The 19,489-nt window shown below is 35.1% G+C and overlaps 1 protein-coding gene across 10 annotated transcripts in view; it reads left to right on the forward strand.

Moving 5' to 3' along the window:
* Positions 1 to 19,489, forward strand: part of shep (RNA binding motif single stranded interacting protein alan shepard) — a 197,889-nt gene that overhangs the window by 148,420 nt on the left and 29,980 nt on the right. For 8 of the 10 annotated variants that reach the window (XM_081741452.1, XM_081741461.1, XM_081741456.1 and 5 more), the window contains 5 exons: positions 764 to 822; positions 4,740 to 4,864; positions 10,651 to 10,808; positions 12,877 to 13,036; positions 14,483 to 14,665. In XM_081741452.1, coding sequence (XP_081597578.1) covers positions 764 to 822; positions 4,740 to 4,864; positions 10,651 to 10,808; positions 12,877 to 13,036; positions 14,483 to 14,665 — 685 coding nt within the window. The remainder of the gene's footprint in view (positions 1 to 763; positions 823 to 4,739; positions 4,865 to 10,650; positions 10,809 to 12,876; positions 13,037 to 14,482; positions 14,666 to 19,489) is intronic. The other 2 variants (XM_081741458.1, XM_081741462.1) reach the window with 2 other exon arrangements.

Consider the following 19,489-nt stretch of genomic DNA (forward strand, 5'->3'; position numbering starts at 1 on the left):
AGTAACTTCCCTAAAAGCAAATAGATTAAATCCAAATTTGGTCAGTTCATTCATCTTCCGTTTATCTTCGCGACTCCTATGAAACCTTTCGCGACCCTCAGGTTGAGAAACCCTGCTGTAGAATATTTTATTTCAATTTTCTTACTAGTCAACTCTCATGCTCTTCGTTAGCTTTAACTCATTGAAAATGTAAGAAGAGACTAGCATTTTCCACTTTTCCTTTCCCTTGCTATCTAATAGAATAAATTTGTCGAAGGGTCGCATACCACTATACAGAATACATTACATTCCTTAACAGAATACTGAAATACTTCTGAATCTCATAAATGCCGTATGAAATTATTATTTACTGACAAACGTAGGCTTTACACTATTAAATCGATAAAATCACTAGCAAAGCTAATTTTGCAGTTCATTTTCCGTGGCAATTTCCAGTGTCACAACAGAGAATTAAAATATTCTTAACCCTTGTTGAAACAGCAATCGAATATTGTAAAAGACGAAAACAGGACCAATCAGACAGACATAAGCTCGTCGCAGAAAAGAAGCACACAGCAAACATACAAGTGCAGATGTTTCTTTTCGAGTAGTAAAATATTGATTTAAAGATGTGACTTGATTAGTAAACGCTATGTGTCCTTCATCGTAAGGAATCCCTTGTCATCATATGTGCTGAATGTATTGGGATATTTATTGAGCTCATAATAATAAAATTTAAAATTACTTGAAATGTGTAGTATAGTGTGTTTTATTTTAATTTCAGGTATGGCACTATCATATCTACAAAGGCAATATTAGACAAAAATACTAATAAATGTAAAGGTAAGGAATGCTTCATATGTATTATAAAGTGATTCAAGCTTATTTTTTTAATATAATACATATACAAGGTCTGCTGGAAAAGTTTGTAGAAACTACTACTTACAATGGCGTTAATGTTTCGATATTATAAAATTCAGAAGAATAGACCTGTATTTAAAGTATCTTTGTTTAAACCTATTCGGTTATTGTTTACAGAAGTTTGAAGAAGTGTATCAGAAACCTCTGTTGACCGTAAATCAACCAGCTGCGTTTCACGTGACACAAGTAACTCACCACATGCGTGATTTCATCGCCTTCATGTGTGAAAAAAAAATAATAAAGTAATTAGTTGTTACGTCAAGTAAGTACGTACGGGTAGTAATTAATTAAACATTTTTACTGAAAAAATTAACAGTGTGGTGGAAAAATAATAATGGGACAGTTTGGGTTGACACAATTCATTGATGACGTGGCAAACAAATGATTGTCTATCAGTCAACATTTAGAGTTCCTTCGATCTCCTAAAAAGTTGTTGTTGCCACATGTCTGGTGAAACCGAAGAAACAAGCAATCATTTGCTTGACAGCACTCGTCGAACAACTTTTGTTGATTTCGGCTCACTTTGAACACAAACAGTGGATTGCTGTTTAGTTTCGGACTTACATGAATAAATCGAAATTTAGCCCCCTGTAACGATGTAGTACACCAAATGTGACTTACCTCGGTTGAACTTTTTGAAGTTCGGTGAAGTTTTACGATAGGCAACGGTTTGAAAGTTACCATACGTTCAGGTAACCATATAAAATCGTAGTATTGCTTTCATGTCTGTGCAAGCACTCTGTGAATTTCACGGTATATCACATGCCGTGATTCACACACACACCATTAACATTACTGGCAAAAACAAACTTGTATAGACTATCACAGAGAGAATGTGCGACCACGCTCGAATTTGGAAACCAACTGCACACAGTTCTATTTGATATTATTTCATCCCCAAAAGCCAAATTAAGTCACTCGATGCATTGTTTGGTGTTAACTTTCATTTAAAGTAAATAAATAAATAAATAAATAAAAAAAATCCAAAAGGGTTCATGAGAAATTTCCATTCTCATACAAAATTACTACGTACTACAAATTGTTGTGAAAAATGAAGGAATAGGTTTCAACAAACAATCGAAAATAATGTAAATTAAAATTTCTGTTCTTCCGAACTCTATAGTGGCTGAACACTCCGTTGTAAGAAGTAGTTTAGAGGAACTTTCCCAGCAGCCCTCGTATAAAGGCCTGTAATATTGATTCTTTAATAATACTAATAATATTGATTCTTTAATAATAAGTCGTTCACGTTAATTTAATATGTAGTAAATTTAGTTATTAGTTTGGACAGTGTACTAACCATAAACTGTCACAAAAAGTACGGTGATTAATAAGTTGACCAAATATGGTGATATAATATCTGAATACTATGACATGCAGCAGTGCATTGTGAATAGGAAACACCAATTATTACTCAAAATGACCACGTTTTGCACTCAGACGAAACTTTTATGTTTGTGGTCATACATCAATTGCATTACGTGCTATTTTTAAAGAAAAATCAAGGTATTGCATGCGTAAGAGAGCTCTTCAAACTGGCAATATTGTATCATTTCTTGCAGACAGGGTTTGGTACGTTTCCTCTTCAATCACTCGTGACTGCTCTTAGCCATGAGTGGAGCGTATCTAGCTGGAAGCTGCAGACCTGGGCTTGAGAATAGTATATTGAAATCTTTCACTAGTCTCTTTAAGAGTCTGCTGATACACTCTAGCTGTTTTGACCCTTTTCTCACAAAAATGGAACTCCGCAGTGCCCTCATAACTGATCCCTAATCACACCATAACTGAAGCAGGGTAACGATGACCCCTCTGAACACGTCGAGCTTTTTTCCATCTTGTGAACTTGCGGCGTACATAAATCATATCATTTGGAGGGATCGAACGTCGCCTCAGCAATGAAAAGTTTTCCGTTCTTGTAGAGGATTCGTTTGTGCTGGTTTGCTGCGTAATACTTCAGCAAGTGTTTTGCTTTTAAGAGGGTTTAAGACCCTCTGATAACTTGAACTCATTAGTGAAGATTTGTCCAGTACATCGTTGGTAAGCTTGCACTCGTAGGTCACACCTTATATTCAGTATAGACCTGTGCAGTTCGAGTCATCACTGATAGCGTTTGTGCCGGATTTCTTCGCACATTTGCTATCACTGCATTCACGAACTCGGGAGTCAGCACTATATGTGGCCGTCCTTGCCTAATATAGTCTTTCACCATTCCAGTTTCATGATATCGCTGGACTGTGCTATAGACGAACCTCCTCGAGGTTATCAACTTCTGGAGAAGTTTGAAAACTGTTTTTAGTAGTCTGGATAGCAACAGGGTTTTCGTATTCGCCCCATTCCATGACTGCTGTTTACTGAAATCTTTTTCACTTGTGCACCTGAATCAACAGTGAGTCATATCTTTCTGTGCTCTGCAGGGAGCTACTGCTTTTGTCCACATAGTGTACAGCATGCCCCAAAAGTTGACAGTATATATGCTGCTATGGGTAATTTGCTTAAGTGTGTAACATAATGATGTTGACATTAACGCGTAATTTTCCGTAGTCGGTTTTGAAATGGCATATAAATTTATTCCTGAAATTATAGGGTTATATAGTTCTTCCCGTCTTTTTTTCTTTTTCCTTTTTTCTTCAAGAAAATCGTCTGTCTGATTTACTAAAATTAATTGTAATTTCCTATAGGTTTTACAGCTGTTGCTTTTCTTTCCTGTTACGGTCCTGCCCAGAATAAACTTTTAACACCATGTAGTAATGAGTGTGAAAACTCGACCACCACCACAAACTTCATGTTTCAAGCATTTTTGATTGCCATTTACGCCTTCCGCGCATAAGAATTTAAAAATTATTAGTCTCAATTTTTTAGATCTTAAAATAGAAGTTCGCAAGATACGTCATAGTAGCGTAGCGTGTTGCAAATGGTGCGCTTTTCTGCCAAAGCTATTTATGCCAGTTACACGTGTGCATATAATAGAGCATTCTTTAAAATGTGACTATTGCGTCTGTTCGCAGAACAAATGGAGAGTCAATGGTATAATTCACTTTATGTAGTTATTTATAAACATTTTTACGTAAATAAATTTATAGTCTGTGTAGCCCAATATATTCAAGTAAGTACTTGCTATCTTAACTGCAGTCAACAAGAGAAGAAGCATGATACAAGATAGTCAGATTTACCCTACTGAAATAAAAGTGCATTGAAAAATCTTAAATAAATAGTTACTTTTGCAGTAGGTGAGAATGAAAGTTAGGGATGGTTGTTATAATAACCTAGAAAATGGCAATCTCGTTTCTGGATAAAATTTCCTGTCATAGGGTAAGTTTAGCAACATAAATTAGTTATTGCCACTTTTATTCGGCAGGATTAGGTGCTATTTATTGACCTGTGTGAAGAATCCAGCGAAGTTTGTTGTGCATTTTGATGATTGACAGAGAGCAAAACGAGAAAAGGCAGTTCCTAAAATTACCTAATACAATGCTGAAAACTAATCAGTTACATGGACATGGAGTCCCCACTGCTATTATCTATACTCTTTCTACCAGTGTAACAACTGTTAGTGGCATCGTCGCGTTCTAAAAATGAGATGGAGTTTTGCAGTTCATAGAGGCCTACATACACCGCTTGATATTGTAGTTTTGAAATACGAGTCTTATGTTATTAACAACGATAAACAAAAAAGGACGTTCGATTGGCGTAAAATTCCAGTATTACCAAACTTAATAATAATAATAATAATAATAATAATAATAATAGGCACTGTTAAAGAAAAATCCAGTTCAAATGTAAACATCCTCGTGTATTTCTATACTTAGGTCACAGAATGAAAAGAATGTTGTTTATTTCAGGATATGGTTTTGTGGACTTCGAATCTCCTGTATCTGCGGAAGCTGCAGTTAAGGCTCTCCAGGCAAAGGGAATCCAAGCGCAGATGGCCAAAGTGGGTATCTCAGTAATCCATCGTAGACAAAGTGTACGTTGCATGCAAGCGTTGGAGAGTAGCCTCTTGTCTTAGTGAAGTATAATGTAACTATAGCATTAATGATGTGCTTTATCCCTTATAGTATTGCCTCGTCTCAAAAATACAAGTTATTTCCTTGTCTGTACTCCGAACGTAAGTTAATGTGATCTACTGTTAGCGTTCTTGGCGCTGTTGTAGATTGTACTCTTGTACTATTTAATACTGGTTGTGCTATGTAGTGAGTCAATGTAGGTTCTTCATTCAAGAAGCTGTTTATATGTATAAATTGGTACATAAGATGCATGAGTTGCATTACACTTCGTACTACCTCTTTCCAAATTCATTGTGTTCCGTGATATATTTCACAAACTTCCCAGGCATACTTTTTTCTTCCTTTTTCGCATTATTATAAGACAAAATTATATTTTGCACCTATAGACAGAAATATAGTTACTTCACATCAAAAGAAACAGTAGTAGCCATTTTATTGATCGCTGCTAAAATTATTTGTAAATTGATATTGACATAATTCCGAAGTACATTGAAAAATTCTCACCTTCAAAGGAAATTGTATCATTTAAAATGTTTAAGTCACCATGTGTTAGAAACACGAACAAGTCAAATTGGTCAGTTTTTGTGTACAGTTTTCCCACTACCATAATTCAACGATGCTTCTTAAGACGTGAATTTTCAACTTATGACATAAAAATCTGTATGCAAAGTTTGTGAAATAACGTTGCAGAACGCAATATATAATTGCTAAATTAATTATAGTGCGTAAGAAACATTAACCACTTACGTATATTGCATGTGGTAAAATAAAAAACAATGCGTGACCAAATAGTGTATCTACATAAAAATTGAACTTACACTGTAACAATAATATATCTATAATTAATATAATTTGCATATTTAACTGACTTGCATATAAACATCCTAAGCTAGTTTACACGGGAATCATTAACGATCAATAATAACAAATGCAAGATGAAATTTACCAAGGTCTATTTTAAAGGTACAATTCCAGCATTCGCTGGAGTAACGGAAAAAGGACGGGAAAATCCTGAATCAAAATGTCCGACCTCTTGAGTTTGGACCCGGAAACTTGTATTGGCAAGTGAAAATGTTAACAATTAACCAGCACCTTTTCGATCTTAAAAAGAATATTTATAAGCCCCTCGCGTAGCGTAGTCTCTTAACCCTCTCGCCTTTCGTAGTGCGAATAGTCTAGGTTCGATTTCTGGTAGGGACGCTCGGAAAGGTGTAAAAGTATTTTTAGCCCAGCATCTTGAGTAAGGTTTTGTTTGTTTGTTTGTTTGTTTGTTTGTTAGGTTTTCCCCATCCATATTATGCTGCTTGCCTTCTTTCCCACTTCCCCAGGTATTGTGATTACTGAGGGAATGTCATCCGTCGTACGTGACTGCCTTAAAAGACCATAGATGCTGAATGCCCAGATATGTTAACTTCCTAAAATATTTATGAAACATCAACGAAACAATTGTACCTGCATTTTGATTGAAACTATTAAGTATTACAACTGCTTATATTCCTAGATAATATAACAGTAACATAGCAATCAGATTTGTCCTTTTGTAATGTCCTGTTGTTACTTGTAAGATGATTATGTAGCGATATATATATATATATATATATATATGGGTGTATGTATATATGTTTGTGAGATACGACTTCAGAGTTCAGTTTCATGATTAGTGCATACAAAATTCTTAGCTTGTACACAAACATGATGAGAAATCATGCGATTGAAGTTCTTTCCATATACTTACATACATTTTTTATATTAGTCAATCGAGTTATATTAGTCTTCTGGATATTGAAATGGCTTCAACCTTGTGATGATATGAGCACTACCAAGTTACGAACTTTTTAAATCCTCTGCCGCAATACCTATTTCAAATAGTAGTTGATTGGAAAACGTTTTAAAACTCCCTCATAGTTTATGAAGTAAGTGGTTGGATGTAAAATGATAAATTTATGACATGTATTAATATCTATCTATCTGTATATATGTATAATATGCCAACTCAACACTTCTCTCTATTATAGGCGTACAATTTTCACTCTATACAAGATTCCTCCGTACAACTACTATATTGTATTCTTATACATCATTCTTGAGATATTTCTCTGCTGTCAAAATATTTCTAGAAATCCTTGACTTCTCTTCATACTTTGCACATAACCGACTTCTGCTACTGAGACTACTCTCTGATATCATATATACTGTATGTTCTTTTTCTTCTAACTTGCCATAAACCATAATATGTTCTTTCAGTAACTGCTGTGAAGTAAAATTATTTCTTTTTACAATTAAAGGGGAAATCAGTAGTGGATGGATAGATTGTTTTTTAGACTGTAAGGGTTGATGTTCCCGTGTAACCGTAGGATATTAACATTTTAGCACTTTTAAGTTTATTTCTGGAACTGGTTAATTGCATTTTTGTGTCTTATGATTGTTTTTTATTTGGTATTTCATTTTAATTTTCTTACCTGTTACGTCATACTTTTAACGTTCGTTTGTTAAACATGCTTATGTGTAATATTAAAACTTCTATATGATGCTGTTTCAGTTCGTCAAGTAACTCGTAATAACTTCTTACGAAAAAAAAAAAAACTCCTCTGTTGTTCGTAATCCTACTCACGTAGAGGGCTTTCGAATATTTCGTGCATGTGTGGTTCGTAGTTTGATTTCAGTTGGGAACACCGTACCTCAAATTCCACGTTGCTTTATAGATTCATGTCTCCAGGCTTCGGAGATGAAAGCACGTTAACTCAATACCTTGAGTGTCAGTTACATTACTTGTCGTAAAAAGTGCTCCTATTTCAGTTTCGTGCATGATACTGGTAGTGAATTGTAATTGTGTTCACTTTCGTACGTTTTTATATACGAGTACTGTTACATTCGTTTTTACAGCTTACACGGATGGGAAATCAATTCTGGTTGTGCATGTAAACGTTTATGTGTAATTTGTTTTTAAAAATAAATTCGTTTTCTAAATTACTAAGTCTATGCACGGGGTACATGCTACGTATTATATGAGTAAAATCTCGAATTTTACTATATATATATATATATATATATATATATATATATAATAATATACAGCGTGATTCAAAATGATGTGAACGATAAGGAAACGCTCTATAAGTGATAATACTCTATCAACAATGAAATATCTATGGAAATACTTTCAATATTATCCTCAAGTTTTGTGTGGAACAACCTTAGTAGTTCAAAATTCATCCGCTAGGTGGCAGAGTGATTAGTTCCAAGATGGCTGCCTGTGGTGCAAAGAGAGCATTTTCGTTTTACAGTTTCACGTTTGTCGGTCTGTTGTTAGTGTTCAACGCGAGTTCCGCACAAAATATCATAAAGATCCACCATCAAAGAACTCCATACATAAGTGGTATGACAAATTCAACAGAATGAGATGCATTTGTAAAGAAAAATCGCCCGGTAGGCCCTCCACTTCTGGGGCAGATGTCGAAAGGGTTCGAACCAGTTTTCAACGCAGTCCACAAAAGTCAACAAGGACATTTAGCAAAGAGCGTCAAATGCCTCAAACAACTGTTTGGCATGTAGTACGTAAACATTTAATTTTAAGATGTATCCGTATCGAGTGCAGTTGTTATAACACTTAACACCTAATTAAAAGTGTCGTAAGACTTTTTGTGAGTCATTTCAAGAGTTGTGCAGTGTTGATGATGATTTTTTGGGCAAACTTCGTTTCAATGGTGAGGCTACGTTCCATGTGACAGGAAGAGTGAATAAACAAAATGTTCGCATTTGGGGAACTGAGAAGCCTCACCAAATCTGTAAAATTGTGCGTGATTCACCGAAGACGAATGTGTTTTGTGCAATTTCATCTTCAAAAGTTTATGGTCCGTACTTTGACGAAGGAACTGTGACTGGACAAACATTTCTACAAATGCTTACTATGTGGCTTATGTCACAGCTCGAACATGACAGTGCAAACTTCATCTATCAATTGGATGGAACTCCATGTCACTTTTATCACAATGTCAGAAATTTCCTCAACAACAGACTGCCACACCGCTGGATTGGGCGGTTAGGTAAAAATGATAATCAGCTTCTACGTTGGCCACCAAGATCATCGGACTTAACCCCCTGCGATTTTTTTCTGTGGGGACATGTAAAAGACATTGTCTACGAACCTCTTCTACCCCAAGATGTGAATGAACTGAAAGAGCGCATCACTGCTGCAGTGCAAACTGTTGATGCAAACGTTGAAATGGGTCTGGGCGGAATTGGAATACCGAATAGATGTATGCAGGGTAACAAAGGGGGCCCACATAGAACATTTGTGATGTACTATTTTCATTTTTTTATCACAAAAACTTGGAGAGTTTAGCATTTAACTAATATTTGAAGCTATTTGGATGATTAATAAAAAAGTTATAAGGAGTTGTAATCGTTCACATCATTTTGAATCACGCTATATATATATATATATATATATATATATATATATATATATATATATATATATATATATATATATATATATATATATATATATATATATATATATATATATATATATATATATATATATATATATATATATATATTTCTGATTCTTATTGTTGGGTGCTTCCTTAGACCTTAAAGGAAGGGTACTCTCTTAAATTAATCTTTTACTGTGTAAATTTTATTTATTTATTTTTTTACCTCTTGAACTTTCTTTATTCAAAACTTCGTTATAAAATAAAGCCTTAACGATAAATTCAATCACAAAACTCCAGAATACCAGCAGTCGTTCAAAAATATCGGGATTGCACATGTAGGTTAATTTTATAACACTCAATACCGGCTCCAATATAATTACGCTCCTTTTGGCAGTCTAAAAATGCCGTGAAGGGTGATTTTTCACAAAAAATTAATAAATTATGTGTTCACGGTAATAAAAATGCATACAAACGCCTCACAAGCATGAAAATTGAATGAAGGATGATATTCGTATCGTACAATTATCAGAACTATTTTTTTTAAACATTTTCTTTACAGACTGTTTAAAAAATACATACTTTCGGGACCATTTCGGTTGGGTTGTATGACGGGGAAATTTAGAGTCCCTTTTCAGCATCGAGGCCTTGTGAAACATGGGCCTACAGTTTAAAGTGGAATTGTAGCCGCCACAATGCGATAATTTTTTAAAAATTCCCACAGGGAATCGAATCCGGGACTACGTCCACGCGCTAGCTACTAGACCAGCAGGAAGAATAATAAATTGGCTGTACAATAGTAGATTAAAATAATCAGACCAATAAAATAGTTTTCTTAACCAGTAAACAAAAATTAATGTTATAATCAAGATGAACATTTTAGTGTATGATATTTTGCATACTACTAATTTTTCTCCAAACTGACTGGACAGTAAAACGCGTTCAAACGTAGTTCAACTTTTAAAGCCAACTGTACAAAAACAATTATTACTCTGCGTATCTGCTTTAATAATTTGGGGTTATCTTCTAGGTTATGTAACGTAGAATGTTGGAAATTGTAACAATTTTCTATTGTTTCGTAGTGTTTCGTGTTTATTGTGGTAGCTAATGTTCCAGTTCAGTGTAAATAACACTGCATGACCTTTCACTTTATTGTATTAAACTGTTCAATAACTGTTACCACTTGAGTGATAGTTGATGTCACGCAAAATTAGTGAATATGTTTTTTATGTATAGGAATTAAATGTGTGTGAAAAGTAGTAAAATTGTAAGCGAATAGAATTCATGTAAACGTTTTTATTGTCTTACAGCAACAAGAGCAAGACCCAACAAATCTCTATATAGCTAACCTCCCTTTCCACTATAAGGAAAATGATTTAGACAATTTGTTAGCTAAATATGGGCAAGTTATATCGACAAGAATTCTTAGGGATACAAATGGACAGAGTAAAGGAGTTGGTTTTGCACGGTAAGTTTTTTTTTTTTTTTATCCGCTTCTGTTGACTTTAAGTAAATACAACCTCTTTTTAATTTCTCTTTCTTTGTAATAAACTTCAGATTTTAGAACATCAGCAGGTGTAGTTAGCAGTAAAAGTAAATTATCGTCTAATTAGTTTTCTTTTATACAAATGCATCAACTGAGAGATCAGTTTTCGATAGCATAAAGTGAATATACTTCCTCTTTTCTCTCTCTTTACGTCAAAGAAAACGGTATTTCATTCATCCATTCGATCGGAAATTACTGACGAAAGAACATGCATGGAGTAGACATGTTTTTGCGTGGCAACTATAGAATATTCGTTGAATTTCAAACCAAATAAATGATAAGTATATGTGCATATTGACAGTGAACATCTCTAGTAGGTACTTTGTTCCTACTCAGTTCTTTTATTATTTCAAACGAAAGGAGGGCGAGAAACAGTCGAAAATCACATTTTGTTATGTAGTTAAAGTTCATTATTTTTCTTTATTTTTTCCCTTTCGTATAAAAGAGGAACTTTTCCTTTATCATAAAGGAAGAAAAGGATAAGGAATACCACCATTTCAAATAACTGCACATTAAGGTGAAATTCTATAGCTATCAGGAAAATGTAATACCTTTTGTTACAAAACTGTTGTTGTACAGGAAAGTGCAAGGTATCCAAAAAATAGTTCTTGCCGTCCTAGAACAGTGATAAACAGAGAGCAATACAGTGGACGGTACGTATCTTTAGATTTCGAAGTAAGCTCCAATCAGAGTTCATCACTTTTTGCCAACGTTCCTGCAGCTTTACAGTACCCTGTTGATAAAACTCGGCGGTCGTGGATGCAGAGAAGTCAGTGACTGCATTCTGCAGGTCTCCCTTATTTGCAAAGGATCTTTCCGCGGAGGTGGTTGTCGAGGGAATGAAACAGGTTGTTATCTGTTGGTGCAAGGTCTGGTGAATGGTGCATGGCAGTGTCTGCCAAGTCCTCTGTGCCATGTGGCTTGGCATTGACGTGCAAGAACAGCACATTCTTGCGATTCAGCGATGCCGGCTCCTTGTGTCCCAATGCACATTTGCACCTTTTGTAACTGTTGAGAGTAGAGGTCAGCAGTGAAGGTATGGTCAGTTGGAAGGAGCTCGTAATGCTCCACTTGCCGACAATTCCACCATACAGAGAGCATAACCTTTCGTGGATGCAAAGGTATTCGTGAGGTGTGAAGAACAAGGTCACGTGGTGACAACCAATGTCTGGTACGCTTAGAAGTGTCATAGAGGACCCACTTTTTGTCAGCAGTAAGGAGGCGACTAAAGATGGATATGTTCATGTGCCAAGTGAGCAAGGATAAACAGGCTGTTACCCGTTGTTCCTTGTTGGCTGCCGTGCTTAACTTGTATGACTTCCCTATCCCATGCAGGTGCAGTGAAAACATGTGTGATGAATATGCAGAAAGGTTACGTTAGACCATTGTCCTCCTCAATGGCTGCCTTCAGGGCCTCCTCATCTAGTACATGTGATCGTCCATTGCGAGGTTCATTTGAAAGAGTGCGTCTTCCAAACGGAATCCCAGGAACCAATGCGTGGCGGTGCGTTTGTTCACGGCATACTTCCCAAGTGCCTGGCATATGTGGCGACCTGATGCGGCAGGTGACAGGTCTACTTAAAAGTCCTACAACAAATACATGCGAACAGGCTGCTTCGATACGTCCATTTCTTTTCCATACCGGACGAGCTGTGACTATTGTATGTGCACAACGAGCCTGTATTACTGAAGGTCGATTGTCAGACTAACTTTCGATCGCTTAGCAGGCACGTGCATCATTTCGTTTCTTCTGTGTGAGCGCATGAATAATGGGACATCAAAAACGGCAAGAATTTATTTGGGTACCTTGTAGTTTTATCGAAAATCTAATTATGTCGTGAATAAGTCCAAAATCTTGGTGCGTTGGGATTCTTCCTTTAAGAAAAAAAATAGGGGAAATTATATAATATCAAAGATAGATTAAAAAAAAAAGTAATAAATCGGACACATTTGTGCAGTGTGCAAATAATAAATGTTGATCTTTTTGCAGGATGGAGTCGAAGGAAAAATGTGAACACATAATTCAAATATTTAATGGAACCTCTCTAACGGGATCGAAGGAACCTTTGTTAGTAAAATTTGCGGATGGAGGCAACAAGAAGAGGAACCAGTACAAAAGCCCAGATCAAAGGATGTGGAGGGAAGGAGAAGTATGTGTCAATTGTCTGTATTTACGTGCATGTTATTTAAGCAGCAAACATCGATGGGATACAGTCGTTCATGTACCTCTAGAGTATATAGTTACTCTGTACAGTAGGTAAAAATAGAAGCTCACACATTGTTAAATTTCTGGGCAGTAAGCGACAGTAATTTATTTCTATGTGGTATAGCTGCTTGGGGGGACTATCAAACGGCTGCGTTTGCTTTGAAATGAGCAGAACATAGAATTGAACAACAAAAAATGACTTGACAGTTATTCTGTGAAGGGTGGTATTAGAAATCGAAAAATGTAACACTCAAATATAAAAGATACGTCAAGTCTAATTAATACAAGAGGCAAAACTTGCACTGTTAAATTAAAAATCGTCAGAATTAATAAAGTTGTTTTAATGTATTAAAAAAAATGTAATTCGCTATATTTTGCAAAATTTGGTATCTTTACATCTATGGAAGTATTTAATATTTTTCCCAATAATGTAAAATACCATGTCAAAAATACGATAATGTACGATTTGACTTGAAAACCTGTATTGTCTGATTCATTTGGAAATAAATGGGCTTTTGGAAACCAACATGAAATAAACCTACCATGTTGGCTTTGGTAGTAAGTAGAAGGAAAATACATGCGTTAAAAGTTTCTTGTGATTGAACTTGTAAAGTATTAGCTTTTGGATATTAAACGGAGAAAGTTTGTAACATTTATCCATTTCATCCAGCAATTAAAGAGTGTTATATTAAGTTACTAATTTCTCCATTAAATAGCATAGCAGAATTTTTGCCGGTTTAACTTTAACATAATCGTCATTAATTGGAAATTAGTTTGGAGACATATTGGAACCAAATTAAATAACTCTCACAATTTTCTTTGTCTGGAAAGTCTGCCATATCGAATCCATTTTTTGTCTGATACAGTAGTGCCTGCGTTTCCTTTTTGTATATTCTTTCTGTAGCAAGTAGTAATAACATTCATAGACTACTATGTTGTTAGGTATCATTGGTTAATTATTATTTTTTCATAAAATCTATAGCTTAACATAAATGTGTCCGATGTAATTTAATCCTTCTAAAACGAACTATTAAGTTACCACATGGTACCTAAAGACTAAATAGTGTTCTTATATAAAGATTAAATATATTGCAGAACAAGTTGTTCTGCTTCTTTTAAGGATTTAAAAACTGTTCTATGATCTAGATACGAACTGTTACACGTTATTATTAATCTTGTCTGCATTTATTTTATAATTTAAGCTTTTTTCCTATACACGTTTTGAAACACATGACTAGAACATTATTTGTGCATATGAAGTGTGTAGCTGTTATTAACACTCGTTTTATTTTTATTTTTGCATTTATAACAAGTGTGTTGGTGCTTGCTAGATTTGTGCTTCATATTCGAGCTCACCGGAGTGTAAAGCTCACTTTCTAACATTCCGCAGGGAGCCCCTGTTTCCTACGATCCCAATGCCATGCCCCAGAACGGAGTTGCTACCCAGATGCTTCCCACCATGAATCAATATGGACGCCATTACAGTACTCAAGTTCAGAGTTATTCACTTCCTGGAAATCCTTGGTTACCTGCACAGTATGTTATGCAAGCTCCCCACGTGCAACAAGTAGAGGTATGATATTGAGTTAATTAGTTTAAGTACTTCTTAATGAACGTAACTTTAAAAAAAACATGTGTAGCCTTTATCTTTCAATATTCGTCATAAAAAAAAAAAATTGTAGGTCACAGCAATGCAGGAACCTCGATAGTAGTTCAGATAAACCCATGAAGCACTTAAATCGTATTACTATTTAAGTAGCAAATTTCATGGCTTTGATAATTTAGAGAATGTGATGGAAGCAAGATTATTTTATTATTATTTGGTAGGTTTTCTGCTTCTTATGCATAGAACACAATACATAATCATTTTTATAATTCTTCTTGTTATGTAGGAATTCGAAGAGAGAGTTTATATAAAGATTTATATTACATGTTAATTTTTCGATTTTAGTTTTTAACACATACACTGCCGAGAAAAAAAATGTACTCAATCTTTCTTTATGATAAATTGGTGATAAACATATTGCACGTGTTTTCCCCCCCTTTAATTTAGGGTCAAGTGCAATTCTATTTTCGTAATTGTTTCTTGATATACCATTGAACTATGTTGCCATAAATGAATAAAATAAATTGCAAGTGCCAAGTACCATGGCACTGCGCAGCTCATACTGTATATATCAGAAGGCAGTCTTCAGTTCTAGTTGAAGTCGCGTATTTAGTTGTAGTTGCGAAAGGGTTTAATTGGTAAACGTAAACTATTCAGACTTGTTCGTGGAATTGACTATTCAAGCAAGAATAAATTTTATTGTGTGCAATTTCCAAGTCTTCCTACCTCTTGTCGTATTTCTTTCTTAGGCATCAAGTTATTTAACGATCTTTCATCTCTTGCAGTCTGTGTAGTCTCTTGTAAAAAGGGATAAACACTAGAATTGTAAATCCAAAATATGCACCGTATGAGGACTCTAGGGAGGGTATATATATAAAAGAAATTAGGTTCTTGTAGAACATTGAGTGTGTATGTTAAAAGTAACTTCTTTCATAATCACCTCAATAATGCAGCATCTGCTGGATGAATTAAAAAATATACTTCAATATCTGGGAATTCGTTTTTAAAAAAAGCCAAGGGGCGTACCGATTTTTCTATCTTTAACCTTGTAAATACCTGATCATCGATCCTTTTAATACTCACACTGGTGGATTAAATTATATATTTAGTAGTGCTAATGCTTTTGAAGGTATGACAAACTCGCGTAAAATCCCTACTGACAATTTACGGGAAAGGTATTAAAAAAAAAAAGTAAGCTTACTATTAACAGGTTTGCTTTACTAAATGTCAAGTGAGTATGTGCTTGTGGTTATTTTGAAAATAGAAATAGAGAAAACTGTATCCTCCAGTAGAAATCATCCTCATAATAGCATGAGCTATGTACTAACCTTCATGAATCACATGTATGTATGTTTGAAAAGAAAAGCAGCACATTAACTTTACATAACTGTTATTGTAAAGTTAATTTGAGGGAAAGTTACGTTGCAAAGACCAAACCCAGAATGAACAGTATTGCTCTTATGTAGTAATCAGACAGTAATATGCCTTATTAGTTGTTACTACAACCATCATATACTGTCATTGTATATCCTGGTGTAATATGGTAAGGTTCATATTCTTGTTTGTCTTTCGCTGTTCTCGAAAGTCGTTGTATCAGAATTTTTTGACTGGTTTGTTTGATGGTCAGATACTTTTATTATGAAATAGTGTTTAAATAACGTGTAGATTTAAAAAGTACAATGATCTTTATAATAAAGAAAGTAAAATATTAAGTGCATAATCATTAGGGTATAGGAAAGGAAATAAACCGTCAATATTAGGATAGCAATGGATTTCTATTTCCTGTGGATATTTTTTGATTAAAAAAATTCCATTGACAAATAAAGTAATCATTATTTTATGTTTAAAATATTAACACCCATAATGGTTTTCGTAAGTACCTTCTTTTTCTTTTCTATAGGTCTTCTGAATTCCACCATGAATACACGATCTTGAACAACAGTAATAATTGAAGTTAAACGGTATTCGTTAAATATATTAACTTGTTATTCATTAGCAATGTGAGGAAAAGCTTGTCCAAATCCAAGGTTATTGGTATAGGACTTAGCATTGAGAATGTTTTGTTTACGAAGCACGCGTCACACAAACTGTATTATTGTTACACTTACAGTATTTTCTCCTTACTTTTTACGGTTGAATTCCGAGAGATTAATCATTGACGTTTTAATTATATACAGTGCGTTAAAAATATTAAATCTTTGGTCGGCAAAAATACATTTATTCATATTATATGCAGTGACTCTAATCTCCTTTCCCACTTATCTATTGATAAGCGCGCGCACCTTTGGATTACATGGTCCCGAGTTCTGTTCCCAGTGGTACAGCACAAAAAAGTCACTCCTATTAATCATTCGTTGTCTTTACCTGAAAGGGTATAATTATGGGAAGTTAAACTTTAAAAAAATCTAATCTCCTTCAATGTAGTTCCCTTGAAAATGTACACACTTAACCCAGAGGTCGTGCCTTTGTTGGAAACAGAGAACACATCTTTTGGAATGAAATTCTGGGTGGTCATATTCCGCATAATGTCTTCTTTTGAATTAAATCGGTTCACAGCGGTATTTTCAACTTCGGGAAGAATCAAAAGTCATATATATAGCGCCATATCAGTGGTTAGGGAGTCCGATGAACCATGGAAATACCGTGTTTAACCAATAAAGTTTAAATCTGTTGTGCCGCTCCGTGATTCGTGAAATGTTAATGGTATCGTCCCCAAACGCCTATTGAATCATGCAAATAGTCTTCATTTGGATGTTGTTAAGTTTTCGGCAAAAAGTGATGCACATCCACTGCTCAAGTCGTTCCGCCCTTTTACACAATTTGCAAATCCAACCAGTGTTCACTACACGTTCGCACTCAGTGGCTTTCTGATCGTGACTTTCGCTATCTGCGAGCGAGCAAAAATTCACACGTACATGAATGTTCATTATACATTTCCACCGACAGAGGACGTACATATCATTCACGTGGAAAAAGAAATAAGGTTCGATAATACATCTCGTATATGCAAGGTCAGGTTAGCAGGAAATAAGTGGTAAGTTAATGTATATCAGCATATAATATATAAAAGAACATGATTAATCATACTATTTGATATACTATAATATTTTTTCTTTAATTGACATTGGCTTAAACCAGCTTTGTTCCCATCTAGGCTAACAGCAGAAATGCATTAATTATTATAATTTACTTTTTATGTATAACCGTCGTGTTCATATGGGAGGGACACGAAAAAGTCGATCGCTGAACTGGTGAAAAGAATGCCGGAAAAAGATTAGATTATAAAGTTAGTTATTCCTCTTCTAAAATATATTTTCTTACATGTATTGAACTTAATCGTTAATAACGTGAGTTAAAATAATAATCATGCTATGGAGAATTAGGATTTATAACATTTGTTCCCGAATTGGATCTACAAACAAAGTGCAAGACAGAGTAAAAAGTTTTGCAATATTTTGGTGACTTATTGGAGTCTATTTTGGCCATTTGTGAGTTTTTGCGGTACCTTGCTGCAAAATAGATTGCCTACTGTTCAGCGATAGAGGGTATTTTTGGCACACAATGCTCTTAGTAAATTATCTTCTTATAACCCGCCAGTTGCAGAGCATTGCCTTGTATTCGAAATGCCCGTGTTTGGCTACAGATTCCGGAACCTGGCGCATGTTTAACCACTAGCTATTCACGTTAGGATTTCGGAAAATATCACTTTTCGCCACACATTATTATTCCCTTTAGAAAATGCAAATCATGCGGATTTTTCAGTTTCTGGCATATTTGTACACTCTCTGTGCCTGCGCTCGGTTCAATTCGGCCCTTCGGAGTGCTTTTGACGGGGTCGTGAAGATCAGCTACACCGGGCTTAAGTAGCGAGCTCACCTAATAACGTCCGAGTACTAATGATTGCAGTTACCTCTTGCTTGGCGCGCGACCTCAGAATCCACATAATCCGTGGGTTTCAGCCTGCCTGACCTTGGGTGATTGGCGAGCTTCTTGCAACCCAAGCGAAATTTCTTGAACAATCTGATCGCTTTGCTGTGATCAATTGTTGCTTCACCTTTCGCACAATGAAGGTTTCAAGTTGCTTTCCTAGCGCTATAGTCCTGTTCGTACTTGTAATGAAAAGTTCCAGAATAGACTTCATTTCACGTTCATCTGGCGGCATTCAAATCATACACGAAACGCAACACTGAACATTTCAGAGTACAGCATACCACTGTCCACCATTCTAACTTGTTAGCTAACATCTTCGATTACTTAAATTGCTTTGGTGAGGTGATATGCACTTCACAAACTGTACGTGTTGAATTACCCTTAAATAAGCTTTCATAATGAAATGAGGAAGAGAGAAATTTCTGTGTGCACGAAGCTATCTCAGAAAATCATTTTGTTGTAATTTTGACTATCTTTTCTTGCATATGATCGCTTTAAGGATAGGATCAATAACAGACCCTCCTCATTACCTAATTTTCATATCTTGTTCCGATATATATAGACTATACTGACTTTCACTTCTCAAATAAAAGTAGTGTTGGAGCTAATTGGCATTAACAGTAGAAGCTACGAATATCATGAAAGTTATTACTTACACACAGTACGAAATATAAAACTCGTAGTACACATTGTAGTAAGAATTGTTTCATTATACTGGGAAATGCAAAACAGAAATTCAAACATTGCATGAAAGAAATGTTTCAAGATGGTTGTTACACCGAAGAAACAGGGATTTGGTTAGAAAATTAACAGGATTTTGAATTTCTCTCTCGCTCTCTCTTCAAGATGAGAGTGTGAAAG

Source organism: Thermobia domestica, chromosome 15 (assembly GCF_964235325.1).
Source record: "Thermobia domestica chromosome 15, izTheDome1.hap1.1, whole genome shotgun sequence".
Classification (NCBI taxonomy): domain Eukaryota; kingdom Metazoa; phylum Arthropoda; class Insecta; order Zygentoma; family Lepismatidae; genus Thermobia; species Thermobia domestica.